Source organism: Microcaecilia unicolor, chromosome 7, assembly GCF_901765095.1.
Source record: "Microcaecilia unicolor chromosome 7, aMicUni1.1, whole genome shotgun sequence".
In the NCBI taxonomy this organism is placed as follows: Eukaryota; Metazoa; Chordata; class Amphibia; order Gymnophiona; family Siphonopidae; genus Microcaecilia; species Microcaecilia unicolor.
In genome coordinates, this window is record NC_044037.1 from 290,101,762 (window position 1) to 290,129,192 (window position 27,431).

General features: G+C 47.7%; 1 protein-coding gene across 1 annotated transcript in view; it reads right to left on the reverse strand.

The window, feature by feature from the left end:
* Positions 1-27,431, reverse strand: part of LOC115474773 (ras-related protein M-Ras) — a 132,783-nt gene that overhangs the window by 29,035 nt on the left and 76,317 nt on the right. Inside the window, exons 4-5 of the mRNA XM_030210429.1 lie at positions 18,801-18,900; positions 8,250-8,329 (exon numbers count right to left, since the gene is read on the reverse strand). Of these exons, the coding sequence (XP_030066289.1) occupies positions 8,250-8,329; positions 18,801-18,900 (180 nt within the window). The remainder of the gene's footprint in view (positions 1-8,249; positions 8,330-18,800; positions 18,901-27,431) is intronic.

Genomic DNA, 27,431 nt, shown 5'->3' on the forward strand with positions numbered 1-27,431 from the left:
CACTAAAGTAACCCCTTGAAGGTCTGGAGCTGCAAGGACCATTCGTATCAGGGGCTCCAGAGACAATAGAAACAGCAGGGGAGACAGGGGGCAGCCCTGCCTGGTGCCCCCTGTAAATCTGAAACTCTGGTTCCCTGATACCATTCACCAATACGCTCGCTCTGGGTTGGCAGTAAAGAGTTCCTACTGCCCGTGGTAAACCATCCCCTTATACCCATCATTTCCAGCGTTTTGAAACATAAAGTCCCACCCAACTCTGTCGAAAGCTTTCTCAGCGTCAAGGCTCAGAATAAGGGTGGATACTTTGTTCTGCCTACTTGCTGCCATCGCCAATAGGAGCTTTCTAACATTATGTACCGCCTGCCGGCCTCTCACAAATCCCACCTGCTCTGTGCCTATTAGTGAAGGCAAGCATTGCGCCAATCTGTCTGCCATCATTTTCGCCATTAATTTTGTGTCTACATTTAATAGCGATATCGGTCTATAGGATTCCACTTTATCTAAGGGCTTCCCTGGTTAGGAATGAGCGTTATCAGCGCTGTGTTCGCATATCTTGGAAAACTCCCTTCCTCAATAACCTCTTGGAAATATTCCAGGAGTGCTGCCAAGGCTTTACCGGGCAGAATTTTATAATATTCCCCAGAAAAACCGTCTGGGCCGGTGCAGACCGCCAATTTTAACGCTTTTGACCCCCTTCTGCAGCTCAGACATTGTCAGTGGTTGGTTTAAAGTTTCCAGCTGCTCCTCCGTTATTTGGGAGGTCTATTTGCTGTAAATAATCTCGTATTGCATGCGCAGTTGGGGGTAATTGCTTTTGATATAAAGTGGTAAAATACTCTGTAAACGCCCTGTCCTATCTTTCTATTGTCAGTTATGAGATCTCCCTTGTGATTTTTTAAAGAGGTCACTGTCCGTGGACCACCTATAGTTTTAATAATCGTCCCATCATTCTGCCTACTTTATTCCCAAACCTCTGCAATTTGTATTTTATAAAATTGAGTGGATTTCACCTCCTTCTCATGTAGCAGACTATTTAATGCTACTTGAGTGGTTTTTAGATTTTCCAGGGTAACCAACGAGGGATGATGTAAGTGTATCTTTTTCGCCCGCTGCAGTGGCGTTCTAAGTGTAATATGCTAGCTGCTTTCCGTGTGTCCTAACACTACAGTAAGCTATAACAGCGCCCCGCAAAACTGCCTTGAGGCTGACCAGAACAACTCAGGTTGAAGATCTGCATGCATGCCATTATGCTCTATGTATTGTTCCCAGTGCTTCTGCACGTGCGCTCGTAAGTGCGGGTCAGAGTACAAATGAGACGGGTATCTCCATCCCGTCCCCCCCCTAAACTCAGACCTAAGCTTAAGGTCTACCCACACCAGGGCATGGTCGGATATTTCTTCGGGGCCTATAGTTGCTGCCTCTACCAAATGAAATAAGGGACGAGCCAACATAACATAGTCTATCCTGGCATGAGTGCCATGTGCCCTTGACCTATGTGTATAGTCACTCTCCCCGGGGTGTAGCACTCTCCACGGTCTACTAAATCTAGTGTTTTGTTAAACATTTGGAACTCTCGCGCCCTCGTCCCCTCGGTAATAGGATGGCCATGGTGTTAGTGCAATCTTGACGAGGGTCTATAACCGCATTAAAGTCCCCTACTACTATCAAATCCCTCCCCCACTCTGCAAACTTTCCCGGCCAGATCTTTAAAGAATGTAGCATCAAAATTATTGGGCCCATATAATACCAGCAGCAACAAGTTCCTCCCTTCTAACCACACTTTTAACAGAATGAAATCCCCTCTATCCCCCTTGTCCAAAACTGTGGCTTTATAGGGGAGTCCTTTTCGAAATAGTACAGCAACTCCCCCCTTCCTACCTCGAGACGGGCAGCAAATACTTCACTAACCCATGATTTTTGCAGTTTTAAGTGTTCTTTCTCTGTGAGGCGGGTTTCCTGCAGGCATGCCACATCAGCTTTATGCCTTTCAGTGCAGTTAGGATCTTAGATCTTTTAATAGGGGAGCTTATACCTCCTACATTCCAAGTTACAATTCTAGTGGACATATTTACTTGGATTTACCAATTTTAGTGATCTCGCCTCTCTTCTCTACGGTCTTCGCTGTTCCTTAACTGTGAGGTCCCCCCAACTCCCAGGCCACTCACCCCAACTACCGGATTTGCCTGCGTGTTCCGTGCAACTCCATTGGTCCCTGACATTCATCAATTTTTAAACTTCTGGTACTCTTTGATTTTAAACTCAATAACATCCTAAATCCCCATCCCCCCCTTATCCCCCACCATTCCTTCCGCCCTTTTGCCATTATCCAGACTCAAACCTGCGTCTGGGTACGGCTAGAGTCCACCTGAGTAGCGGGGAGCCCTCCCCCCCGTATGATTTATAATTTCTGTACTTACTGCTGCTGCTATATATATTATGCTTCTGACTCACAGCAAGCTCTATAAGTATTTCAATCTCCCTCAGAGATGCCCTTCTCCTGCAATCCAGACTTGGCTTCCTCCGATGTTTTAAAGGTATGCCACTGTCCTTGTAACAGAACTTTCAGTTGAGGCTGGGTACTGGAGCCTAAAGCGAATTTGCTTCTGTGCTAATAGTGAACATATCTGATGGAATTTTTTCCGTTGCTCCTGTACGCCGAAGGAGTAGTCCTGGAACATCAAAATTGGGCGCCCCTCATGTGTTAGATCTCCCCTCCTGATTTAAATCCATCAGTATTTCCATTTAGAGCGGTAGTTGAGCACTCGTGCCCACTACATAACCACGAGGCCTCTTTTGACTGTCCGTTTTGCGTCCCACGCGATGTGCGCGCTCAAGTACTAAGGCCCAAGGGAGTCTGATAAAGCCAATTCCTTAGATAACCAGTCTGTGAGCCAAGGCACTAAGTTTCTGTCCGAAATGTTTTCCGAGATGCCTACAATTCGCACATTGTTCCTCCTGGAACGATTTTCTAGGTCCTCTAGTTTATCGTAATGTTCCTGGAGCTGATGTTTGATTTCGCGGATATCAACATTATAGGCCTGCGAGTCGTCTTCAAGAGCCGAAATCCGCACCTGAAAGATCCTCTGTGCGGGTCTCCAGTCCCTCCAACTTAGCGTGGAAAGCGTCGATTTTTTGTTCCATAGTGTCCCATTAGGCTGCCAGGCTTTCACCACCGCGGCTGTTAGTTGCTCTCTAACTGCGACGTCGAAAATGCTTGCTCGCATTGCTGTGGTTCGCCCGCCATTTTAGAATCAGGGTAGGTAACTTAACCTTTCTTTCTCTTTTTTTCCGGTCCGAAGCGCCATTCCAATCGGGGTTTTGTTCAAGTATTTGTCCATGCAGTTATGCTGTATCCAGTGGGTATTTTTTAATGTTTTTGAGCAGTATTTATAGGAATACGGGGTTAGGGCCCACGAGCTGCAAGCACTGCACGTCTGCTCAGCTCATCGCATCACGTGGGACTCCCCGGATGAAGACATTTAAAGATAACAGACACTTTAAACAGAATCCAAAGTACGTTACGAGCATTTCCTACGTTTTTTTTTTAATGCACATCCTGGAAGAGAGAGAGAGGATGGGCCATCAACTCTTTAGATGTTGAGGGTTTCGAGAGACCCATTATAAATGATTTTAAATAAAAAGTGGAAGCCTGAGCTATCCTTCGTTCAAAACTTGGGAAAGAGAAGTCCTTAGATTAATGTATATCTTCATGTTGGGGGTGAAGGCTGACATCTAATCGTCCTTAGGCTTGTTTACCAGAGAAATGTTTGAACCACCAGGATTTCTTACATTCAGTGTCCTGTATATACTAAGTAGCTAAGAAGCATCAGCTTGGCACCAGTCCAGAAGTGAAATTGGGACACATCAACATATCAGATCTTTTTCTAGGACTAAGTTTGGGGAGGAATGCAGTTGACATAGAGCCAATGGATTTTGGCATCCCAAATACATATTTTTACACTTTTTTTAGCACTGAAGCTGAAGCGAAAAAAACAGTTCTCTAGGCTGAAAAAAAAAAGATTAGAGACGGACCGAACAAACTGTGAGCAGCTTTGCCTTGGAGAAAACTGGCACCAGGCAGACAGTGAGTCATTGTAGTGGACTTCATAATAAGCATTTCATGCCAATGTGAACACCACAGCCAGTTTGTACCATTCTAATACTGATTCCATTTGCAACAGAATTTGTGAGAATTATGTAGTCTTGCGATCATTGGCCAAGGAGTTTACAGCAGCTGCAGAAACTGACACAGCCTGGTCCGTTACTGCTTGTCACACATTTTCTACTAGAAAGCCAACAGGTTTTGGTTTCAGCTACCGGTAGCCAAAGCTTTCCAATCGCCCAGCGCACATGCTCTCAGGGCAAATCATTTATGAAGATTGACTTGTCAACCAGTTAAAGCAGAAGCGACGTTTTAGGTTTTTACTTTAATGGCTCTGTTCTGTTCTTTGTGGACATATGCGCACAATGGCACGTGTTACTGTCTTGTTTAATATCATTGTTCTATTGGGACGGATATTCGATTGGATGCTCTTACTATGGCTAAATAAAATCAAGTTTATTAAAGTCTTGCTATACTAATCAAAGGGAGCCTTTCAGAGTGGTTTATAATGGTATACATAAAAATCAGTCAGACGATGGAAAAGAAATACATTTAATGAAAGGGAAGAGGAGAGAAGGGCAGTACAGAATGCTGATCACTCAGTCTGAATACCAATAGGCAGCGAAGGGCAGGTTACATAGTAACATAGTAAATGACGGCAGAAAAGACCTGCACGGTCCATCCAGTCTGCCCAACAAGATAAACTCATATGTGCTACTTTTGTGTATACCTTGATTTGTACCTGTCCTTTTCAGGCACAGACCGTATAAGTCTGCCCAGCACTATCCCCGCCTCCCCACCACCCCCCCCCCCCCCCACCACCGGCTCTGGCACAGACCGTATAAGTCTGCCCAGCACTATCCCCGCCTCCCAACCACCAGCCCCGCCTCCCACCACCGGCTCTGGCACAGACCGTATAAGTCTGCCCAGCACTATCCCCGCCTCCCAACCACCAGCCCCGCCTCCCACCACCGGCCCTGGCACAGACCATATGTCTGCCCAGCACTATCCCCCGCCTCCCAACCACCAGCCCCGCATCCCACCACCGGCTCTGGCACAGACCGTATAAGTCTGCCCAGCACTATCCCCGCCTCCCAACCACCAGCCCCGCCTTCCCACCACCGGCCCTGGCACAGACCATATGTCTGCCCAGCACTATCCCCGCCTCCCAACCACCAGCCCCGCCTCCCACCACCGGCTCTGGCACAGACCGTATAAGTCTGCCCAGCACTATCCCCGCCTCCCGCCACCGGCTCTGCCACCCAATCTCGGCTAGGTTATGGGTCATAGGCATCCTGGAAGGTGGATGCTTTAAAAAAGGCCCCGTTTCTCACAGAGGAGAGACAACAAATGGAAGGAATGAGTGAGAATCCAGCTGTACCGGATTTGCAAAACAAGGAAAGCCCACAAGTGGCTTCCAGGATAGGGCAAGCTTAACCCTGTGGTGTATCCTGGGTAGACAAGCATATAGGGCTCCCTATCATAACATAAATAGTTTTTAAAACTTCCTAAAGGGGCTCTTACTGGTTCTGACTGCAGAGGGACAAGAAGTACTTGCTCACATCTCCTCCTGCTAACTGAAGGACCATGCATGGGTGGTGAGGAGAAAACCAAAAAGCGGGGGCACTGAAGAAGGCCTCAACAAAAGGACTTAAAAATATAAAACCCAAATTCATATAACATGTAAATATAAATAGTTTCTGTCCACAATCTTTTTAAAGACCATCTGATCCTATATGTAGCTGTTTTTGTTTCTAATCACTGAACAACATTTTCAAGACTCCTGATGCAGACACTTTTAAGCCGAAACACGGTGTGTGTTCAAGTCTTCTAACAGCAACCAAAGAAGAGTCTTATCAAACATCTAAATGGCCAAGTGACCGACTCACCTGCAAATGCGCCAGTAGAGGCTTCCCTCTCTGTCCCGCCCCCCTCGCGTCAAGACGTGATGACGTCAGAGGGCGAAACAGAGAGGGAAACGGAGTCGGACTGTCGGCCGCTGCCGCCTGGAAACCAACATCGTGCGCACCAACCTCCACCCTCCCCCCGCCGCCGCCGCTCCCGCCCACCTCCGTATCGGGCCCCCTGCACTGACCTGACAGCGCCTCTCACCTCCGTGTGGAAGCGCTGCAGGCAGCAGCAGAGCGATCTGCTGCTGCTGCCTGCCAGCGCTTTCACACGGAGGTGAGAGGCGCTGTCAGGTCAGTGCAGGGTGCCGGCACGGAGGGGGGGAGGGAGCGGCGGCGAGGAGGGTAGCTGGAAATATCACCCGTTTTAACGGGCTTAACGGCTAGTATAGTAATAACTAAAAACTATTTTATATTTACATGTTATGTGAATTAAATTACTGTTCTATATTTTAAGTCCCATTGTCTGCTGAGCCTTCTTCAGTCTCCCGCTTTTTGGTTTTCTGTTTGATTGCTAAGTGGGATTCCTGTGTTCAGCCACCACGTGATTTTTGGTCAGGAGGAAAGACAGACGCTGAGCGAAGTGGTGGCTCAGGGCGCTTCCCCCATGACCACTTCTTTCAGCCAACTGACGACTTACCCAGCACAAAAATCTGCCTTAGGGGGCCACTGAATAAAACATCAGATAGAGGCCATTCTAAACCTTTGGGCCCTAGGCACGTGCCTAGTTTACCTAGGCCTTAATCCTGCCCTGCTCCAGGAATCATACAGTTGATCAAACTGGACCCGTCAATGGTTACGGAGAGGTGAACTCAAATTAACTATGCCAGGGCTGGTGTAAGGCTAATGAACACCCACAGATAACTCTTCAGCCCTTACACCTCCATCAGTTAATCAGCCTACCCCTTCCTAAGACTGATAATAAACAAAACAGGCATGCATAACAATCCTACAAAGAGACAAAGCATAACAGGCCATAACAATCCTACTAAGACGCAAAACTGGACATCATACTTTAAAATATTAAACATATGACAAGAGTGACTATTTGAAAAACTGACCAGCATGCCTGCAGGTGAAAACATGGGCTGATGGTTCCTGGAGTGTGTGCGGCTGTCAAGGTCTAACGCAAGAGTACTCAATGCCAGTCCTTGAAGGCCACAACACAGTTGAGTTTTTTAGATTTCCCCAATGAATATGCATGCTCCTAAAAATCAGCCAGGCAGAGTTTCCCATCACTAGTGAGTCTGAGATATTTGGAAATCAAAAATGAGGACGTTATAATGTCTTTGTATCGCTCCATGGGGCGACCGCACCTTCAATACTGGGCACAATTCTGGTCACCGCATCACAAAAAAGATATAGTGGAATTAGAAAGGTACAGAGAAGGGCGAAAAAAAATGATGATGGGGACGGGACGACTTCCCTATGAGGAAAGGCTGAAACGGCTAGGCTCTTCAGTTTGGAGAAAAGACAGCTAAGGGGAGATCTGAAAGAGGTTATAGAAAATAATGAGTGGAGTGGAACGGGTAGACATGAATCACTTGTTTACTCTTTCCAAAAATACTAGGACTAAGGGGTACGCAATGAAGCTACAAATTAGTAAGTTTAAGACGAATCAGAGGAAAATATTTTTCACTCACGTGCAATTAAACTCTGGAGTTCGTTGCTAGAGAATGTAGTAAAAGCACTTAGTTTAGAAGGGTTTAAAAACAAGATTTGGATAGCTTCCTAAATGAAAAATCCATAAGCCTTTATTAAAATGGACTGGGGAAAATCCATTGCTTATTTCTAGGATAAGCAGTATAAAATGTATTCTCTCTGCTGTGGTCTGCCATTGTGGAAGCAGGAAGTTAAATCAGAAAGGGGCAGACCATGGCAGAGTGAAGGTTCTGGTCAGCAGCAAACAGCCTATACCAGGACCCTGTATGGAGAAAGGAACTTTTGAGGTAAATGTTGGGGTGGGGGAGGGGTTCAGAGACAAGGGAAATGCTGGAGTGAGTGAGGGAGTGAGATGTCGGTCATGTAGGGAGGAAACACTGGGTCCCTCAACTGCTCTGGGCCCTCCCAATTGTCCGAATGGTCAGCCCCGCCTCCGATGTTTATTCTCTAGCACTATGAATTTCTGTCTTACCCTAGACATCATGGCTGGGACCTAGCACGCCACCTATGCTTTGCGATCTTTGCTCAGTGATGCACCCATGATTCACCCAACCTGACAGGATTTATTTACAACTCACCTGATCACTCTAACCAGGTCATGGAAGGCTCTCTCAACGTTCAGAGGTGGGTCCTTGGCACTCGTTTCTATATATGGAATCTGAAAAACAAGGGGCAAAAGAGTAAACTACTGAGACACTTATACCCTGATGTGTGTGGAAATGTCTTTACATCTTTTCTAAAATCCAACTTGACCAGGTACTCTGCAGTATTTGAAGGTCATCTGGCAAGTGGTATTCTACATGCTGACAGGACTGGAGACCTTATTACACAGCATACTATTTCTCAGGTGTATAAAACAGCCTTCCCCTAAATTCTATATATGGCGCTCAAAATTGTGCATGCCATTTAATCAAATAGTGAGGCAATTAGCACCAATAATTGGGTACTAACAATTAGTGGCACCAATTGACAACAATAAGAATTTACATGTGCATCTTCCTAGTTCGGGTTCTATAAAGATGCGAGTGTAAAAATTTCCATTAAGATCCAAAAGGGGGTGTGGCCATAGGAGGGACATGGGTAGATCAAGGGCATTCTTAGAATTTGCACGCAGAGTTACAGAATAGGGTAGATCAGCGTCTAATTTAGGCACGAGGATTTACACCAGGTTTCAGTCCGCAGCACTAACCTCTAGGCTACTCCAGTGGCGTAGCCAGACAGCCAATTTTGGGTGGGCCAGAGCCCAAAGTGGGTGGGCACAAAATTTTCTCTCTGCCACGCCCCCTTCCTTCCCCTATTCTCCACCTCTCCCCCAGCACCTCCCAACTCAAAATAGAAACAGAAACACTTTAGCTCATGAGGATCCCCAAGCACTATCAGCTGAAGATTTCCTCTGAAGACGGCCAGTACTCCATTTTACCAAGCTTGGCAGGCAGCAGCAGCAACTCCTTGAGCTACTGATGCCGGCACCCCAGGCGTGCTTAGTTATTGGTGACTTGAGGATGTTGCCGCCGTCTGCTAAGCTTAGTAGAAGGAAGTTTTGGCTGCCGTTAGAGGAGGTCTTCAGCTTATGGGGCTTAGGGATCCCCTCCAGCCATAGCAAAGGTCAGGACTGGTGTTGACATGCTAGAGCCCAGGGCAGAAAATAAAGAAGGTTCCCCCCCCCCCTTCCCTCTTCTCCCTTTCTCCCCTCCAATCTCCCCACCTGCCATTGCAATCACACCAACAGACCCTCACCAAATACAGAACAAGTGATCACAAATTAGAAATAAAAATATGTAGACAAAAAATTGAACTGGGAACCTTGGCATATACTGCAGGTTCTAGGTCAGTTCGCACCTAGGACAATTCCCACCCTTAACAATCATGAAACATCACAGTCTTAAATTTATCTCCTTCTCTTTCCTCTTCCAGATAGTTATTTTTTTTTTTTTTTGGGGGGGGGGGGGTGATGCCCTCCCCCCCAAGCACACTCAAATATTACCTTTAACACGCCACACCACACCAAAAAAATTAAAATAAGCCAAATTCCAAATTAATACAGAGCATAAAATATTATATTTAAAAACTTACACAAAATATTACCAGCACATCCATGACATGCAACGACACTCCTCATAAAAAAAAATACGATGCATAAGAAACCCCCCCCCCCCCCCCAGCAAAACATCAACACAAAACAAAACTACATGCCAATAAGAACTAGCCAGGGGGGAACAGACCTAGGAGGGAATTGTCCAGGCAGGAATTGGTGGGTGGCAACCAGGGGCGTATCTGGAATCCGGCGGTAGGGGGGGGCCAGAGCCAGAGAGGGGGGGCACATTTTTGCCTCCCCCCCCCCCGCCTCTCTCCACCCCCTCCCCGCCGTCAACCCTCCCCCGCTGCTTACTTTTGCTGGCGGGGTCCGACCCGCAATCTCCATATTTCGGCTTCCTCCGTGGCCATGTGCTTCCAGGAAGTAACGCTGCAGCGCTGATTCGTTGAATCTAGTTCGGCGTCTGACGTGCTGGGACGTCAGACGCCGAACTGGATTCAACGAATCAGCACTGCAGCGTTACTTCCTGGAAGCACATGGCCACGGAGGAAGCCGAAATATGGAGATTGCGGGTTGGACCCCGCCAGCAAAAGTAAGCAGCGGGGGAGGGTTGACGGCGGGGAGGGGGGCCAGGGCGAAATCTGCGGGGGCCCAGGCCCCTGTGGCCCCACGCAGATACGCCCCTGGTGGCAACTAGCCACATACCATACTGCAACAGTGGAAAAATAAAAATAAAAATATATGTCTTTTTCTACTGAACACAATAAAGTGACATCCACTATGCACATTTCTCAAGCTATCATATTTCAGTTAAGATTCAAAATAAAATGCCTTTTCTACCTTTGTTGTCTGGTCATTTTATTTTTCCATCATGTTGATCCAGTTTCTCTTTTGAACTTTCCAATCTTTCTGCTATTTCTCCTTCAAGCAGCTGCTGTCCATTTGTCCTCTCTTGTTCCATTCCCTCACTTCTCTTGCCTCTGACCTATTGACCTTTCCATTTTAGCTCTTTCCTCTGTTTTTTTTTCTTTTCTGCTCTCTGTCCACCCAAATTTTATCCTGTGTAACCCTTTTTCTTTTGTTTTACTTTTCAGATACCTGTCAGATTTCCATTTCCTTTCCACACACTAGTTCTCCTATTCCCCATCTCTCTACTTCTCCAGCCATCCATTCCCTTCCATCTTCAATCTGTGACCCATTACCATATTTCTTTCCCCTGTAATCACCATCCTCCACGCGTTCATTTCCTTGCCACCCCTTGGCCTCTCCCACATGGTTCCACCTTTCCTAGTGTCTCTCTCCCTCCACCCTTCTAGCCCAGCATCTGCTCCCTCTCTTCTCCCCACCCTTCACCCCCTCCCAGCATCTTCCTGTCACTTCTCTCTTTTGTCTTGCCCCCTCTCCCGTGATACAGTGTGGCCAGGATCTCCCCCCATTCCTTCCCTCATGCCCAGCACCCCCTGTCTGTGACCTGCCCCTCAGTGTTGCCAGGTGGGCGGTTTTACCGCCCAATTGGGCGGTTTTCCACGACCTGCCGCGGGAAATTTTTGCCCGCGGCGGGTTGCGGTTTTTTGGGCTTCCGGGCGGTTTTTTGTGCGGCTTTTTCGGCCGCGGGGGGCGGGGTTAGTGACGTTTTTGGGCGGGGTTAGTGACGTAGGAGGCGGGGCCGATGACGTGGGAGGCGGGGCCGGTGACGTGGGAGGCGGGGCCGGTGACGGCGGGGGCGGGGGTGATGACGCGGGGGTGGGGGTGTCAGGGGCGGGGTTTGAGTTTGGGCGGGTTTTGTGCTGCATTGGGTGGGAAAAAAATTTTCCACCTGGCAACACTGCTGCCCCTCCCCCCCAGCATGCCCTCTCTCTGTCCAGTCTCTCCCTGTGTGTATTACAATCCTCTCTCATTCCTTTCTTCAAGTCATTCCTTCTCTATAAGCTTTTTCTCCCCCCCCCCCCACCCAATCTAGCATCTCCTCTTTATTTCTCCACCCTCCGATGTCTTTATTCCCCAACTCTGGTGCCCTTACATGATGATCTAGATCATATTTTCTGCCTCAAAAGACATCCACCCCTCCCCCCTCCCCCTCTCTCCCTTCAGCTCTCATATCTTCTTCCTGTTCACTCACTGCAGCAGCTCCTTTCCCCTGCAACCCTGCTGGAACCGACCTTCGTTCATTAGTGCTGCCTGCTTCACCCGAAGATTTGTGGGGAGATGTCATTCTTCCATTAGACTGCAGCGCGGGACCAGCCACATGCCCGCTAACAGCTTTGCAGCGTCCCGACTCCCGCCCCTTAGGCTACAAACTTCCTGTTTCTGTGTCGGAACAGGAGTGGACGTTTGTGTCTTAAGGGGCGGGACTTGGAGTCGGAACGCTGCGCAGAGCTGTTAGCAGGCATGTGGCTGGCCCCGCGCGGCAGTCTAATGAAAGAATTACATCTCCTCAGTGGATCTTCGGATGCTGCAGATTCGTTGTCTGCTCTCTGCTGACGTGTGCAGCTGGGACTTCGCTGAAGCCGCAACAACAACGGAGGAGGCTGGTTTTCTGCTGGGTGGGCCTGGGGTGAAAATGGGTGGGCCCAGGCCCACCCGTGGCTACTCCTCCACTAGCAACATTCCATCTAGAATCTCAAATAATAGCAACGTTCCATGCAGAATCTCAAATAGGGAAAGGGAAATGGGACTTGATACCTGGGGCAATGGAGGGTTAAGTCACCCAGAGTCACAAGGAGCTACAGTGGGAATTGAACCCCAGTTCCCCAGGATCAAAGTCTGCTGCACTAACCACTAGGCTACTCCTCCACTAGCAACATTCTGTGCAGAATCTCAAATAGTAGCAACAGAATCTCAACATTCCATGTAGAATCTCAAATAGGGAAAGGGAAATGGGACTTGATATACCGCCTTTCTGTGGTTTTTGCAACTACATTCAAAGCAGTTTACATAGTATATACAGGTACTTATTTGGATCTGGGGCAATGGAAGGTTAAGTGACTTGCCCAGAGTCACAAGGAGATGCACTGGGAATTGAACCCAGTTCCCCAGGATCAAAGTCCACTGCATTAACCACTAGGCTACTCCTCCACTAACAACACTCCATGTAGAATTTCAAATAGGAAAAGGGAAATGGGACTTGATACCTGGGGCAATGGAGGGTTAAGTCACCCAGAGTCACAAGGAGCTACAGTGGGAATTGAACCCCAGTTCCCCAGGATCAAAGTCTGCTGCACTAACCACTAGGCTACTCCTCCACTAGCAACATTCTGTGCAGAATCTCAAATAGTAGCAACAGAATCTCAACATTCCATGTAGAATCTCAAATAGGGAAAGGGAAATGGGACTTGATATACCACCTTTCTGTGGTTTTTGCAACTACATTCAAAGCAGTTTACATAGTATATACAGGTACTTATTTGGATCTGGGGCAATGGAAGGTTAAGTGACTTGCCCAGAGTCACAAGGAGATGCACTGGGAATTGAACCCAGTTCCCCAGGATCAAAGTCCACTGCATTAACCACTAGGCTACTCCTCCACTAACAACACTCCATGTAGAATCTCAAATAGGGAAAGGGAAATGGGACTTGATATACCACCTTTCTGTGGTTTTTGCAACTACATTCAAAGCAGTTTACATAGTATATACAGGTACTTATCTGTACCTGGGGAAATGGAGGGTTAAGGGCGTCTTTTACTAAATCTTAGCTCAAGTTATCTGCAGCAGAGCCCATAGGAATAAAATGAGCCCTGCTGAAGATAACTCCAGCTAAGCTTTAGTAAAAGACCCTCTAAATGACTTGCCCAGAGTCACAAGGAGCTGCAGTGGCAATCAAACCCAGTTCCCCAAGTCCGCTGCACTAGCCACTAGGCTACTCCTCCACTTTGAAAACAGCAACCAAGGCTTAGGGTGCCACTGTGCGTCAAAAGGCTAGTTCTTATTAAAGTGGTTACTCAAAGGGACAGGAGTAAACCGCACGAACTAATCCAATCGACTGTACAGCATGTGACAAATAGGGAACAATTCTATAAAGAGCTCTAAGTTAGGGACCAAAATACTAGGCGCTAAGCTAGTATTCTGAAACGGCAAATTTCTGCCAGATTCAGCCTTAATTTCCGCATGGAAATCAAAGCGTATTCTATAACAATGAGTGTAACTTAATTGGTTAGCTATCTAATCAGTGCCGTCAATTGGATGTTAACAAGCAATTATCAACACTAATTGGCATTAAGATTTACATGCAGAACTTGCCAAGCGTATTCTGTAACGTGGTGCACTTAAATTCTAAGTTGCATCGTTGAAAAGGGGCATAGCCATGGGCGGGGCATGGGCGTTTCTGACATCTATGCGCACTATTATAAAATACATCCGCTCTGCACCTAGTTTAGGTGTTGGGGATTTAGACAAGTAAAACACGGCGTAAACGGCTGCGACTAAGTTTGCTCACATGGAGAGGCACTTGGCCTATTCTATATGCCACGCGGAAATTTACTGGACATTTTTCTCTTTCAAAAATGAGCCCCTTAGGCACTCAGTTACAGAATAGTGTCTAAGTCAACTTACAGGCTTATTTTCGAAAGAGAAGGGCGCCCATTTTGACACAAATCGGGAGATGGGCGTCCTTCTCCCAGGGTCACAAATCGGCATAATCGAAAGCAGATTTTGGGCGTCCTCAATTGCTTTCCATCACGGGGATGACCAAAATTCATGTGGGCGTGTCGGAAGCATAGCGAAGGCGGGACTGGGGTGTGCTTAACACATGGGCGTCCTCGGCCGATAATGGAAAAAAGAAGGGCGTCCCTGACGAGCACTTGGACGACTTTACTTGGTCCATTTTTTCTTGCGACCAAGCCTCAAAAAGGTGCCTGAACTGACCAGATGACCACCGGAGGGAATTGGGGATGACATCCCCTTACTCCCCCAGTGGTCACTAACCCCCTCCCACCCTAAAAAAAAGAACTTTAGAAATATTTTTTGCCAGCCTCTATGCCAGCCTCAAATGTCATACCCAGCTCCCTGACAGCAGTATGCAGGTCCCTGGAGCAGTTTTAGTGGGTGCAGTGCACTTTAGGCAGACGGACCCAGGCCCATCCCCCCCTACCTGTTACACTTGTGGTGGTAAATGTGAGCCCTCCAAAACCCACCACAAACCCACTGTATCCACATGTAGGTGCCCCCATTCACCCCTTAGGGCTATGGTAGTGTTGCACAGTTGTGGGGAGTGGGTTTGGGGGGGCTCAGCACCCAAGGTAAGAGAGCTATGCACCTGGGAGCAATTTCTGAAGTACACTGCAGTGCCCCCTAGGGTGCCCGGTTGGTGTCCTGGCATGTAAGGGGGACCAGTGCATTACGAATGCTGGCTCCTCCCATGACCAAATGGCTTGGATTTGGTCATTTCTGAGATGGGCGTCCTCGGTTTCCATTATTACCGAAAACCGGGGACGACCATCTCTAAGGTTTACCTAAATGTTGAGATTTGGGCATCCCTGACCGTATTATCGAAACGAAAGATGGACGCCCATCTTGTTTCCATAATATGGGTTTCCCCGCCCCTTTGCGGGGATGTCCTGCGAGGAAGCCCTCAGAACTTGTGTGCCTCGTTTAATTATGCCCTTCCATGGGGCCCTTTTGTTAAGCTACGGTAAAAGGGGGCTTGCGCTAGCATCACTGCCCAGTTACTGATGGGTAAACCCCTGCGCTACAAAAAATAGAAGTGCGGGAAAATGGCACATGCTGGGGGTGGGAACTACCATTGGGCTGCTGCAGTAACCCTGCAGTAGTTCCTGTTTGACGCAAAGTGGGCTTACCGCCGCTTAGTAAAAGGGCTCCAAAATCCTAACTGCCATTTCACCCCCCGTTTTGGTACTTAACATCTATTAATTTTCATTGGAGCGCAAAAAGTTAGACACCTAAATTTTGGTACACTACATAGAATTACCCTGATACTGTATTTCAAATTTTGTGTAGTGTAGCAGCTCGTCACTCCAAGGTTATCACACACTGACTCCATTTTTATTCACCTCATAAGAACAGCTATACTTGGACAGTCCAGTGCTCCATCTAACCCAGTATCCTGACTCTAGAAGTGGCCAGTCCAGGTCATAAGTACCCGGCAGAAACTCAAATAGTAGCAAGATTCATGGCTACTAACCCCAGGGCAAGCAGTGGCTTTCCCCACGTCTACCTCGATAGCAGACTAAGGACATTTCCTCCAGGAACTTGTCCAAACCTTTTTTAAGCCTGGAGGAAAGGAGAAACAGGGGTGATATGATACAGACGTTCAAATATTTGAAAGGTATTAATCCGTAAACGAACCTTTTCTGGAGATGGGAAGGCGGTAGAATGAGAGGGCATGAAATGAGATTGAAGGGGGGCAGACTCAGGAAAGATGTCAGGAAGTATTTTTTCACGGAGAGAGTGGTGGATGCTCGGAATGCCCTCCCGCGGGAGGTGGTGGAGAGGAAAACGGTAACGGAATTCAAACATGCGTGGGATAAACATAAAGGAATCCTGTTCAGAAGAAATGGATCCTCAGGAGCTTAGCCGAGATTGGGTGGCAGAGCTGGTGGTTGGGAGGCGGGGATAGTGCTGGGCAGACTTATACGGTCTGTGCCCTGAAAATGACAGTTATAAATCAAGGTAAGATATACACAAAAAATAGCACATATGAGTTTGTCTTGTTGGGCAGACTAGATGGACCGAGCAGGTCTTTTTCTGCCGTCATCTACTATGTTACCACTGTTACCCTATCCTCTGGCAACGATTTCCAAAGCTTAACTACTTGAGTGAAAAGTATTTCCCCCTATTCATTTTGAAACTATTACTTTGTAACTTCATCAAAATGTCCCTTATTCATAGTACTTTTTGAAAGAATGAATAAATCGATTCAACGTATGTTTTGCTAGAGCTGGTTGAATCCTGAGCTTTAACCAGGTAAGTCCAGCTCCCCAACCTTGGAGACCAGGAGAACAAATCTGGTAGCACCTCCCATCCCAACTGGCAAGGCTGGGCACGACGTTGTCCGTTGGTCTCACACTGAGCACCAGCCATGGTTCTCAGTCTTCAGATGCCATTTGGCATGTCTGATTTTTATGACACCCACAACGAATTTGCATGAGATATATTTGCACAGTGAAGGCAGCGCTTGCAAATCTCTCTCGTGCATAGTCATTGTGGATTCCTAGCAACCAGACTGCACATGTTGAGTAGCATAACCATAGAACACAGATGTAGCCTGCACACTGGTCCCTTGTGGGAAGTTTTCAGTGCAAGATGCAGGGCTGCTGAGAGACTAGGCCAGGCCCGAGGCAAGGCCGCCCCGCCTCCGCCACCCCCCATCGCTCCCCCCACTGCTGCCACCCCCCGCTACTGCAGTTCGGCGGTCTCACCTGCCTGCCTCCACGGCTCCGGGCCCCCTGCATTCAAGGCGGCAGTCGCAGATCGCCTCTCTTCTGGCCTTCCCTCTCTGTGTCCCACCCTTGTCTGATGTAACTTCCAGTTTTCGCGAGGGCGGGACACAGGGAGGGAAGGCCCGAAGGGAGGCGATCTGTGACTGCCGCTTTGAATGCAGGGGTCCCGGAGCCAAAGAGGCAGGCAGGTGAGACTGGGGACTGCAGCACCGGTGGCCTGACTCCGGCACATGGCCCGGGGAATTTTGCCCCCCCTGCCCCCCCTCTCGGCGGCCCTGGCAAGGTGAGGCCTACATTAATGCCAAATTAACATATAGCTCCATCACCACTGCCTGAGCCGACTGGGCCGGACGATGGAAAAGTAGAACGGCAGAAGCCTAGTATGTGCTGCATTTAAAAATGACAAGACGTAACATTTCTCATTTTGATTTGACGAAACAGTCACAACAAGGGTGACATAAAAGGGGGGCAGCAGACGATGTCACAACTAACACCTTTATAAACCATCCAGGACTCGACACAAGTCGTGTTTCGGCCCACAAGGGCCTTCCTCAGGAGTCTCAGGATGTGTATTGATGTATAGCTGAACCCAATACAAAGCAAATCATATTCGATATCTTGCTGTTGTTAATACAAAAAACGTAGACCACTTGAACTCTTTCCTCAATCTGTTCAAAATTCTGCTGCACGACTAATATTCCGCCAGTGTCGTTATGCTCATATTAGCCCTCTCCTCAAGTCACTTCACTGGCTTCCTATCCGTTTCCGCATACAGTTCAAACTCCTCTTATTGACCTATAAGTGCATTCACTCTGCAGCTCCTCACTACCTCTCCACTCTCATCTCTCCCTACATTCCTCCCCGGGAACTCCGCTCACTGGGTAAATCTCTCTTATCTGCACCCTTCTCCTCCACCGCTGACTCCAGACTCCGTTCCTTTTATCTTGCTGCACCATATGCCTGGAATAGACTTCCTGAGCCGGTATGTCAAGCTCCATCTCTGGCCGTCTTCAAATCTAAGCTAAAAGCCCACCTTTTTGATGCTGCTTTTAACTCTTAACCCTTATTCACTTGTTCAGAACCCTTATTTTATCATCCTCACTTTAATATTCCCTTATCTCTTGTTTGTCTGTCCTAATTAGATTGCAAGCTCTGTCGAGCAGGGACTGTCTCTTCATGTTCAAGTGTACAGCGCTGCGTACGTCTAGTAGCGCTATAGAAATGATAAGTAGTAGTAGTAGTCTTTGGGATTCCGGAATCTTGCTACTCTTTGTCCTTATCTCTTATTTGTCCTGATTTGTCCTGTTTGTCTGTCTTTATTAGATTGTAAGCTCTGTCGAGCAGGGACTGTCTCTTCATGTTCAAGTGTACAGCGCTGCATACGTCTAGTAGTGCTATTGAAATGATAAGTAGTAGTAGTAACTCTCTGGAGTGCGAGCAAAGATGGTCCTGGATGGTTAATAAAAGTGTTAGTTGTGACATCGTCTGCTGCCCCCTTTTTTGGTCACCCCTGTTGTGACTGTTTCGTCTGTTTGACCACCAGGGTTATTGTTCTTCTGTTGCCCTGCCGTGTCATTTTTGATTTGAGTCATTTCCCAAATGAAATGTCCGTTTTACTGAAAAAAATAAAATAAGACAAATTCAATTCAGAGAGAATTTCCATGTACACCCCTAATGGAAACAGGAACAAAAACGTACACTGTGTTTATCAGCCATTTCCTTTCCTTGCTCGCCTGTGATTTTCCGCAGGTGTACGAGATCCACTTTGTTGGCCACCAAGATCATTGGAAAGGACTCTCTGAAACCAAAGAGCAAGACAAGGTCAATCACAAAAAAATTATAGTGCAAAAGGTTTTTTTTTTCAATGAATTTATAAAGAGACTACATCCAGAAATATGGAAAAAATTAAAGGTGCTTATTTTGGAAGTGTTATTTGGGTTTAGACATACATAAACCAGTATTTACAAAGCAGGGATATACTCATCTAATGCCTGTGATTACAAAAAGTGCACTATAGGCGCGTTAGCGTTTTTAACGCACCTATAGGAATGTATTGGCGTGTTAGCGTTTAACACACCTTAATTTTATAGGTGTGTTAAAACGCTAACACGCCTTAGTAAACAAACATACTCCTAAAACTGAAAGTGTACACCTGGCAAGGAGGCATGATCTGGGCGTGTTTTAGGTAGGGACAGGGCAGTCCTGAAAAATAAACGTGTATTACACAATTCAGAAGGGGAATGCACATCTATGTCCTACCAGGTTAGGGTTACTATATGTCCGGATTTACCCGGACATGCCCTCTTTTTGAGGGCATGTCCAGGCAACTGGGCGGGTTTTGCCAATCTGCCCGTTTGTCCGGATTTCTGCAGGACGTCAGACTCACAGAAACAGAATGAAGCCTTGCGCCGGAAGAAGAGGACCTCGGCTGGCAGGGGTTGGGGTCCCCGCCAGCAAAGGTAGCCAACAGCGATGGCGGGGGAGGGTTGGCGGTGGCAGGGGGGGGGGTCAAAGTTGGTGGTGGTGGCGGCAGCAGCGCGGGGGGGGGGGGGGAAAAATGGCAGGGGGGGGTTGGTGGCGCTGAAGGGGGCTAAAACATGCCCCCTCACCTCGGGCTGTGGACCCCCCTCCCGTCAGTCTGGCTACGCCCCTGCCTACTGCAACTCCTCGTGCCCAAAGTTGAGCACGAATCCCAGTGGCTAAGCACTATTCCTTAATAAGTGCCGATCCCGGAACGCCTGTTATAGAATACCGTTCAAGTACCGATTTTTTTTTTCGGAGCTGAATTTTGAGCACTAGTTATAGAAGTTTCCCCATAATAGCCAAAGCAGATAAGGAAACAAATTATTCACAGCACAATAAGCAATTTATCTAGAGTGGATGACTTCAAATGTTTTCTCACAAATAGTTTTTCGGTATAGAGTTTTTAGAAACAGAAATATAGAAAATAATGGCAGATAAAGGCGATATAGTCGATCCAGGCTGCCCATCCATACAGACCCAATGAGGGAAGTAGATTCAACACAGGCTACCCAGTGAAGTCTTCTCATGTAAATAAGGACTGGCTGCCATCACATGTTTGGAACAGGGGCGTAGCCAGACCTTGGCAGGAGAGGGCTCCAGAGCTCGAGGTGAGTGGGCACATTTTAGCCTGCCTCCCCTAGCCCCCGACCCTTCCCCGCCACTTTCGACTCCCCCGTACCTCCGCTGCCGCCAGGTACCTTTGCTGGCGAGGGTTGGGGACCCCCACCAGCCGAAGTCCTCTTCGGTGCCGGTCTCCGGCACGTTCGCTGATCTGTTTCTGTGAGTCCTGACATTGTGCAGGACATCAGGAGTCAAGACTCACAGAAACAGATCAGCAAACGCACCGGAGACCGGCGCTGAAGAGGACTTCGGCTGGCGGGGGTTGGGGTATCTGGCGGCGGCGGCAGCAGGAGGGTCGAAAGTCGGCGGCGGGGGGGGGGGGGGGGGGGTCGAAAGTAGAGGAGACCAGGGCTAAATCTGTGGGGGCCCATGCCCCCATCTAGCTACGCCCCTGGCTTGGAATCTCAGCAGAGTAGAACATTTCGGAACTTTGAAATCGTGTGTAATAAAATTTATTGTAAGCACTTTTCATATTACCTAGAAGGGTTAAATTATCACAAGCACAACAAAGCTCAGTACATTTGGCTGTATAGCAGTGAACCGTTTATACCCTTATAAAACGTTACAAAAAAAAATTAGCAGGAAACAAGTTTAAAAAAAAGAAAAAAGTGTTGTCTACATTAAGGGATCCTTTTACTAAGCCACGTAAGCATCTACGCACACCCAATGCACGCTAATTCTGAGTTACTGCCTGGTTATCACGTGGCTTGGGCAGTGACGCGCATCCATATACGCGCGTCACAAAATATTTATTTTCTGGTGTGCAGGCGGTAATCGGCATTTGGATGCACGTTTATCATTACCGCCCGTTTAATACATGAGACCTTACCGCTATGGTTGGCGGTAAGGTCTCAGACCCAAAATGGATGCGCACCAATTTTTATTTTGACGCACATCCATTTTCAGCCCCCCCCCCTTAAAAAGGCATTTTTTTTTACAGGTGCCCTGAAAAATGATCCTGCGCGCGGTCAAAACACACGCCTACGCCATTTTTCAGTGCACCTTAGTAAAAGGACCCCTAAACTTGTTAACATACTGTGCAATAACTTAACAATCTTGATAATTCACCCCGTCATCCTGTTGCTTCCATCACAGAACCTCCCTGAGTTTACCATGGCGTCTCTCTTGCCTTGATTTACGCTAATAGAATTTTGTGCTGGAAATAAAAAAACACATTGAAGGAGATCTGTAGCATCAGTGCACTGAATTTGCCAAATGTGTTCTTTGCAGGGGGAAAATCCATGAATACGTTTCAGCTCCAGCAGGAAATGCCTCTCTCCTTAAAGCAGCCTAATAAAACCAGTTCTGAATAATTCACTTGCCTGGTGGAACAGCTCAAACTCCTCACCCACTTTCTTATAATTCACATTTTCATTTCATAAATGATTATTCTGTTAGGGTTAAAAGATTAACAGCTTCTCCTTCCTTCTGCCACAGTGACACTCAGCAAACAAGCGCGAATTAGGGGGGGAGGGAATGGTCCTGCTAATTCTCAGATCTTATGCAGGTGCCATGCTGATCCCAGTGAATGCAAGTACAGGAAGAGACCCACAGTACCAGGAAGCGCACCAGCTGACAGTCTGAATGAACAGGCTGGCATTACATCAGTCTCCTTTTTTTTTAGTTTCCCTAAAAGCATGCACTTCTCAAATGACACATCGCGTGGGAAAAGCTGAGTAATATCTAAAATCCTAAACCAAGCCAAATCCGTTTTTTTTTTTGCTACATGCCCTCATGGTTACACAGCAGGCACTGACTTATGCCACTCAAATCCAAGGGAGGCATTGTTTTCACCTAAGAGGTAAACAAGCCCTGCCCTGCCCCCTTTCACCTCCCTATTCCGCCATTCCAGAAACTAATCAATAAATATAAAAGGCGAGTGTCGTACTCACTCGCAAATGCGCAGTAGAGACCTTCTCTGCCCGCCCCCGCGTCAATACGTGATGACGGGGGCGGAACAGAGAGGGTCTGTACTGCGCATTTGCGAGGGAGGGACACCGCCGTCGCTAACGCTCCCCCGCACCCGGAGTTGCCGCCGCCACCCACCCGCCACCCGGTCGGGCCCTCACTCCGCTACTGAAACAGCGAGGGTCCAGGAACGCAGCACTGAGCTCTGCTGAGCTGCCGTTGGCCTTCCTTCTTCTTCTCTGCCTGTGTCCTGCCCTCGATGACGTTACGTCACACGAGGGCGGGACAGGCAGAGAAGAAGAAGGAACTTGGAAGGCTGACGTTGGCTACTCAGCAGAGCTCAGTGCTGCGTTCCCGGACCCTCGCTGTTTCAGTAGCGGAGCGAGGGCCCGACCGGGTGGAGGGTGGGTGGCGGCGACGGCTCCGGGGGGGGGGGGCGAATTCAGAGGGGGGGGGGCAGCGGTGAATTCGGCGGCGCGGGGGGGGGGGCCTTTCAACCCCCCCTTCCTATAATAGCCCGTTTTTATGGGCTCAAAGGCTAGTTTGAAGAAGAAAAGGCAAGAAGTGAGATGTGGTGTTGCCTAAGGTAGACTTGCTCTGCATCTCAGGGAGATGCATTTTTACTGCAGTGGTTCTGAACCTAGTCCTCGGGGCACCCCCAGCCAGTCGGGCTTTCAGGATATCCACAAGGAATATACATGAGATGAATGCACATGAGAGATTTCCATACAAAAGACAATGCTTGCCCCCCTCCCATAAGTACATAAGTATGGCAATACTGGGACAGACCGAAGGTCCACCAAGCCCAGCATCCTGTTTCCAACAGTGGCCAATCCAGGTTACAAGTACCTGGCAAGATCCCAAAACAGTACAATACATTTTATGCTGCTTATCCTAGAACTAAGAAGGATTTTCCCCAAGTCCATTTTAATAATGGTCTATGGACTTTTCCTTTAGAAAGCTGTCCAAACCTTTTTGAAACCCCGCTAAGCTAACTTTAATGGTATTTAGATTCTTGTTTTTATGGTGTTACCCTGACGCTGACCACCATTTCGCAGTGCCTTATCCCGCTGTTTCATGGGGTGCTGATCCAACGCTGTTATTGGGCGTAATAAATGACCTCAGCCAATTATCAATGATTGTTAGCATTAATTGATGTTAATTGGCTCAGTACACAATTTGTACACGCATCTACAATTTGTGCCAAAATTTGGATGCCATATATAGAATCCAGGGGTCAGTATCCAAATGTCTGGTGTCTAACTTTGGGTGACCTTTCTTGAATTTATCCCTTAGGGCCAGATTCTATATAGCACACCTAGAGTTCTGCGCCAAAATCCAAACGTATTCTATAACTACACGCGCAACTTAATTGGCTTAAAAAGCTAATCAGCATTGATAACAGGTCTTAACAAGCCATAATGAGCACTAATTGGCAATAATTAGAATTTACGCGCACAAATCCCTAAGCGCATCCTATAATGCACAGGTCAAAAAGGGCACGCTATGGGCGGGAAAAATGGGAGTTTCATGAGCATTCCAAAATTTGCATGTGTAGTTACAGAATATGGCACAGTGCGTGTAAATTTACGCTTGTGGATTTACGTCACATTTTTCTTGGTGCAAATGGATGCACATACTTTTAGGCGCTAGAATATCAACCAAGTGTACTCTATACACTGCGCCTAAATTAAGGTGCGGCTTATAGAATAAGATTAGTTGGAACTGTTTACCGTGTGGATTTTTTTAGGCGCCATATATAGAATCTGGTCCTTAGTGTCTAAACTTGCGTACCATTTGCACGTTAACATGATAGAAATACCCAGCATTTATGCACATGAAAGTGACATATAGAGGGGCATAATCGAACTGCAAAAGGCGGCCCTGAACTGTATTATCGAAAAAGATGGCTGGCCATCTTTTGTTTCGATAATACGGTTGGGGCCGGCCAAATGACAGAGATGGCCGGCATCGGTTTTCGCCGATAATGGAAACCGAGGCCGGCCATCTGAAACCCGGCCAAATCCAAGGCATTTGGTCGTGGAAGGAGCCAGCCCTTATGGGTGAAGGGGGGCACCTAGATGTGGGTACAGTAGGTTTTGGGGGTGGGGGGTTTGGAGGGCTCCTATTTACCACCACAAGTGTAACAGGTGGGGGGGGGGGGGGGGGGATGGGCCTGGGTCCACCTGCCTGAAGTGCACTGCACCCACTAAAAACTGTTCCATGGACCTGCATACTGCTGTCAGGGATCTCGGTATGACATTCCAGGCTGGCATAGAGGCTGGCAAAAAAAATGTTTTTTTTGGGTGGGAGGGGGTTGGTGACCACTGGGGGAGTAAGGGGAGGTGATCCCCGATTCCCTCCGGTGGTCCTCTGGTCAATTGGGGCACTTTTTTGAGGCTTAGTCGTAAAAATAAATGGACCAAGTGAAGCCGGCGAAATGCTCGTCAGAGCCGGCCATCTTTTTTCTATTATCGGCCGAACCCGGCCATCTCATAAGCACGCCCCCGTCCTGCCTCCCATACCCTTCCGAAACGCCCCCTTTAACTTTGGCCGGCTCTGCTACAGAAAGCAGTTGGAGCCGGCCAAATTCGGCTTTCCATTATACAGGTTTTGCCGGCTTCAGGAGATGGTTGGCCATCTCCCGATTTGTGTTGGAAGATGGCCGGCGATCTCTTTCGAAAATAAACAGGTTAGACATGTGCCAGATGGATGCCAAGTGGTATCCTACAAGCAGGGTCCATAATAATAAAATGGGACCTGCTGCAGATAACTCGAGAGAACCTTTAGTAAAATACCCCCTCCGTGTGCAACTGCAAGGGGGTGTACATCTGGGCGGGACACAGGCGGGTCCTTAGGTGGGCAACTTCTAGATTACACTCAAGTGCAACACTTACACCTGCCTTTTACGTGACAAATAATAGCGCCTAAATGTTGGCATGTCAATGCCAACTAACGCTCTATTCCATAATTGAATCTGGCCACCCAGATGTCGCTATAGAATTCACCCTCAGCGCCTCGTTTTATTCCATAATGGGGGAAAGGAAGGGAAATGGGACCTGATATACTGCTTTTCTGAGGTTTTTTTTTTTTTTTTGCAACTACATTCAAAGCGGTTTACATATATTCAGGTACTTATTTTGTATCTGGGGCAATGGAGGGTTAAGTGACTTGCCCAGAGTCACAAGGAGCTGCAATGGGGATTGAACTCAGTACCCCGGGATCAAAGTCCACTACACTAACCACTAGGCTACTCCTCCACTGGCTGCCTAGATGTTGTTATAGAATTTACCCTCCGGTGCCCCATTCTATTCTATAATGGAATCTGGGCACCCCGATGCCATTATAGAATTAGCGTTCAGCGCCCTGTTCTATTCCATAATGGAATCTGGCCGCTCAGATATCGCTATAGAATTCACCTCGAGTGCCTCGTTTTATTCCATAATGGATTCTGGGCACCCCGTTCAGACTCAGAACCCTACATTTTAGTGTACAAATTTCAACACCCTTTATAGATTTGCGCCTGGGCCACAGCTAACCATGGATACGCTTGAGATAGAAAAATACAAATAAAAAGAGAATAACTTCATGCAAAGACTTCTAAAGGAAAAAAAAAGTCCAGAAACCTTTGATTTTGCTCTGTATAATAATTTCCTGATGTGCTAAATGTACCATTAAAGAACAATGAAATGGAGACAAGGGGCAGTATGGAACAGCCTCAAAGATGGCAGAGAGATGGAGAGAGAACACATTTCAACACGTTAATTGTTAGGTACTAGTCAAGGAAACAAACAGCTTGAGAGTTTGGAAACAAAGGACTGTGGCTGCCTGCTGAGGGAAAAATATGTTTTTGAGCACCCTGCAGGCTTTGCATCTCGTTCCCAACATCTCCCTAAATATCACTCCTAGGAAGACTTTATTTAAAAAAAAAAAAAAAAGTCTGAGACAGAAAAATTAACGAGCACACAAGAAAGAAATAAAACATTAGCCAACGGAGGAATGGATCGCCTGAGGAATGGATCCTCAGAAGCTCAGCGGAGATTGGCTGGCAGAGCCGGTGGGGGGAGGCGGGGCTAGTGCTGGGCAGACTTCTACGGTCTGTGCCCTGAAAATGGCAGATACAAATCAAAGTCAGGTATACACATAAAGTAGCACATATGAGTTTATCTTGTTGGGCAGACTAGATGGACCATACAGGTCTTTCTCTGCTGTCCTTTCCTGGTTCTCTTCCTACCTCTCCCTCCGCACCTTTAGTGTTCACTCTGGTGGATCCTCTTCTACTTCTATCCCTCTGCCTGTCGGCGTACCTCAGGGTTCTGTTCTTGGTCCCCTCCTCTTTTCTATCTACACTTCTTCCCTTGGTTCATTAATCTCATCCCATGGCTTTTCCTACCATCTCTATGCTGATGACTCCCAAATCTACCTTTCTACCCCTGATATCTCACCTTGCATCCAAACCAAAGTTTCAGCGTGCTTGTCTGACATTGCTGTCTGGATGTCTCAACGCCACCTGAAATTAAATATGACCAAACCCGAGCTTCTCATTTTCCCCCCCAAACCCACCTCCCCGCTCCCCCCGTTTTCTATTTCTGTTGATGGCTCTCTCATTCTCCCTGTCTCCTCAGCTCGAAACCTTGGGGTCATCTTTGACTCTTCTCTCTCCTTCTCTGCTCATATCCAGCAGATTGCCAAGACCTGTCGTTTCTTTCTTTACAACATCCGTAAAATCCGCCCCTTTCTTTCCGAGCACTCTACCAAAACCTTCATCCACACCCTTGTCACCTCTCGTTTAGACTACTGCAATCTGCTTCTTGCTGGTCTCCCACTTAGTGACCTCTCCCCTCTCCAGTCGGTTCAAAACTCTGCTGCCCGTCTCATCTTCCGCCAGGGTCGCTTTACTCATACTACCCCTTCTCCTCAAGACCCTTCACTGGCTCCCTATCCGTTTTTGCATCCTGTTCAAACTTCTTCTACTAACCTATAAATGTATTCACTCTGCTGCTCCCCAGTATCTCTCCACACTCGTCCTTCCCTACACCCCTTCCCGTGCACTCCGCTCCATGGATAAATCCTTCTTATCTGTTCCCTTCTCCACTACTGCCAACTCCAGACTTCGCGCCTTCTGTCTCGCTGCACCCTACGCCTGGAATAAACTTCCTGAGCCCCTACGTCTTGCCCCATCCTTGGCCACCTTTAAATCTAGACTGAAAGCCCACCTCTTTAACATTGCTTTTGACTCGTAACCACTTGTAACCACTCGCCTCCACCTACCCTCCT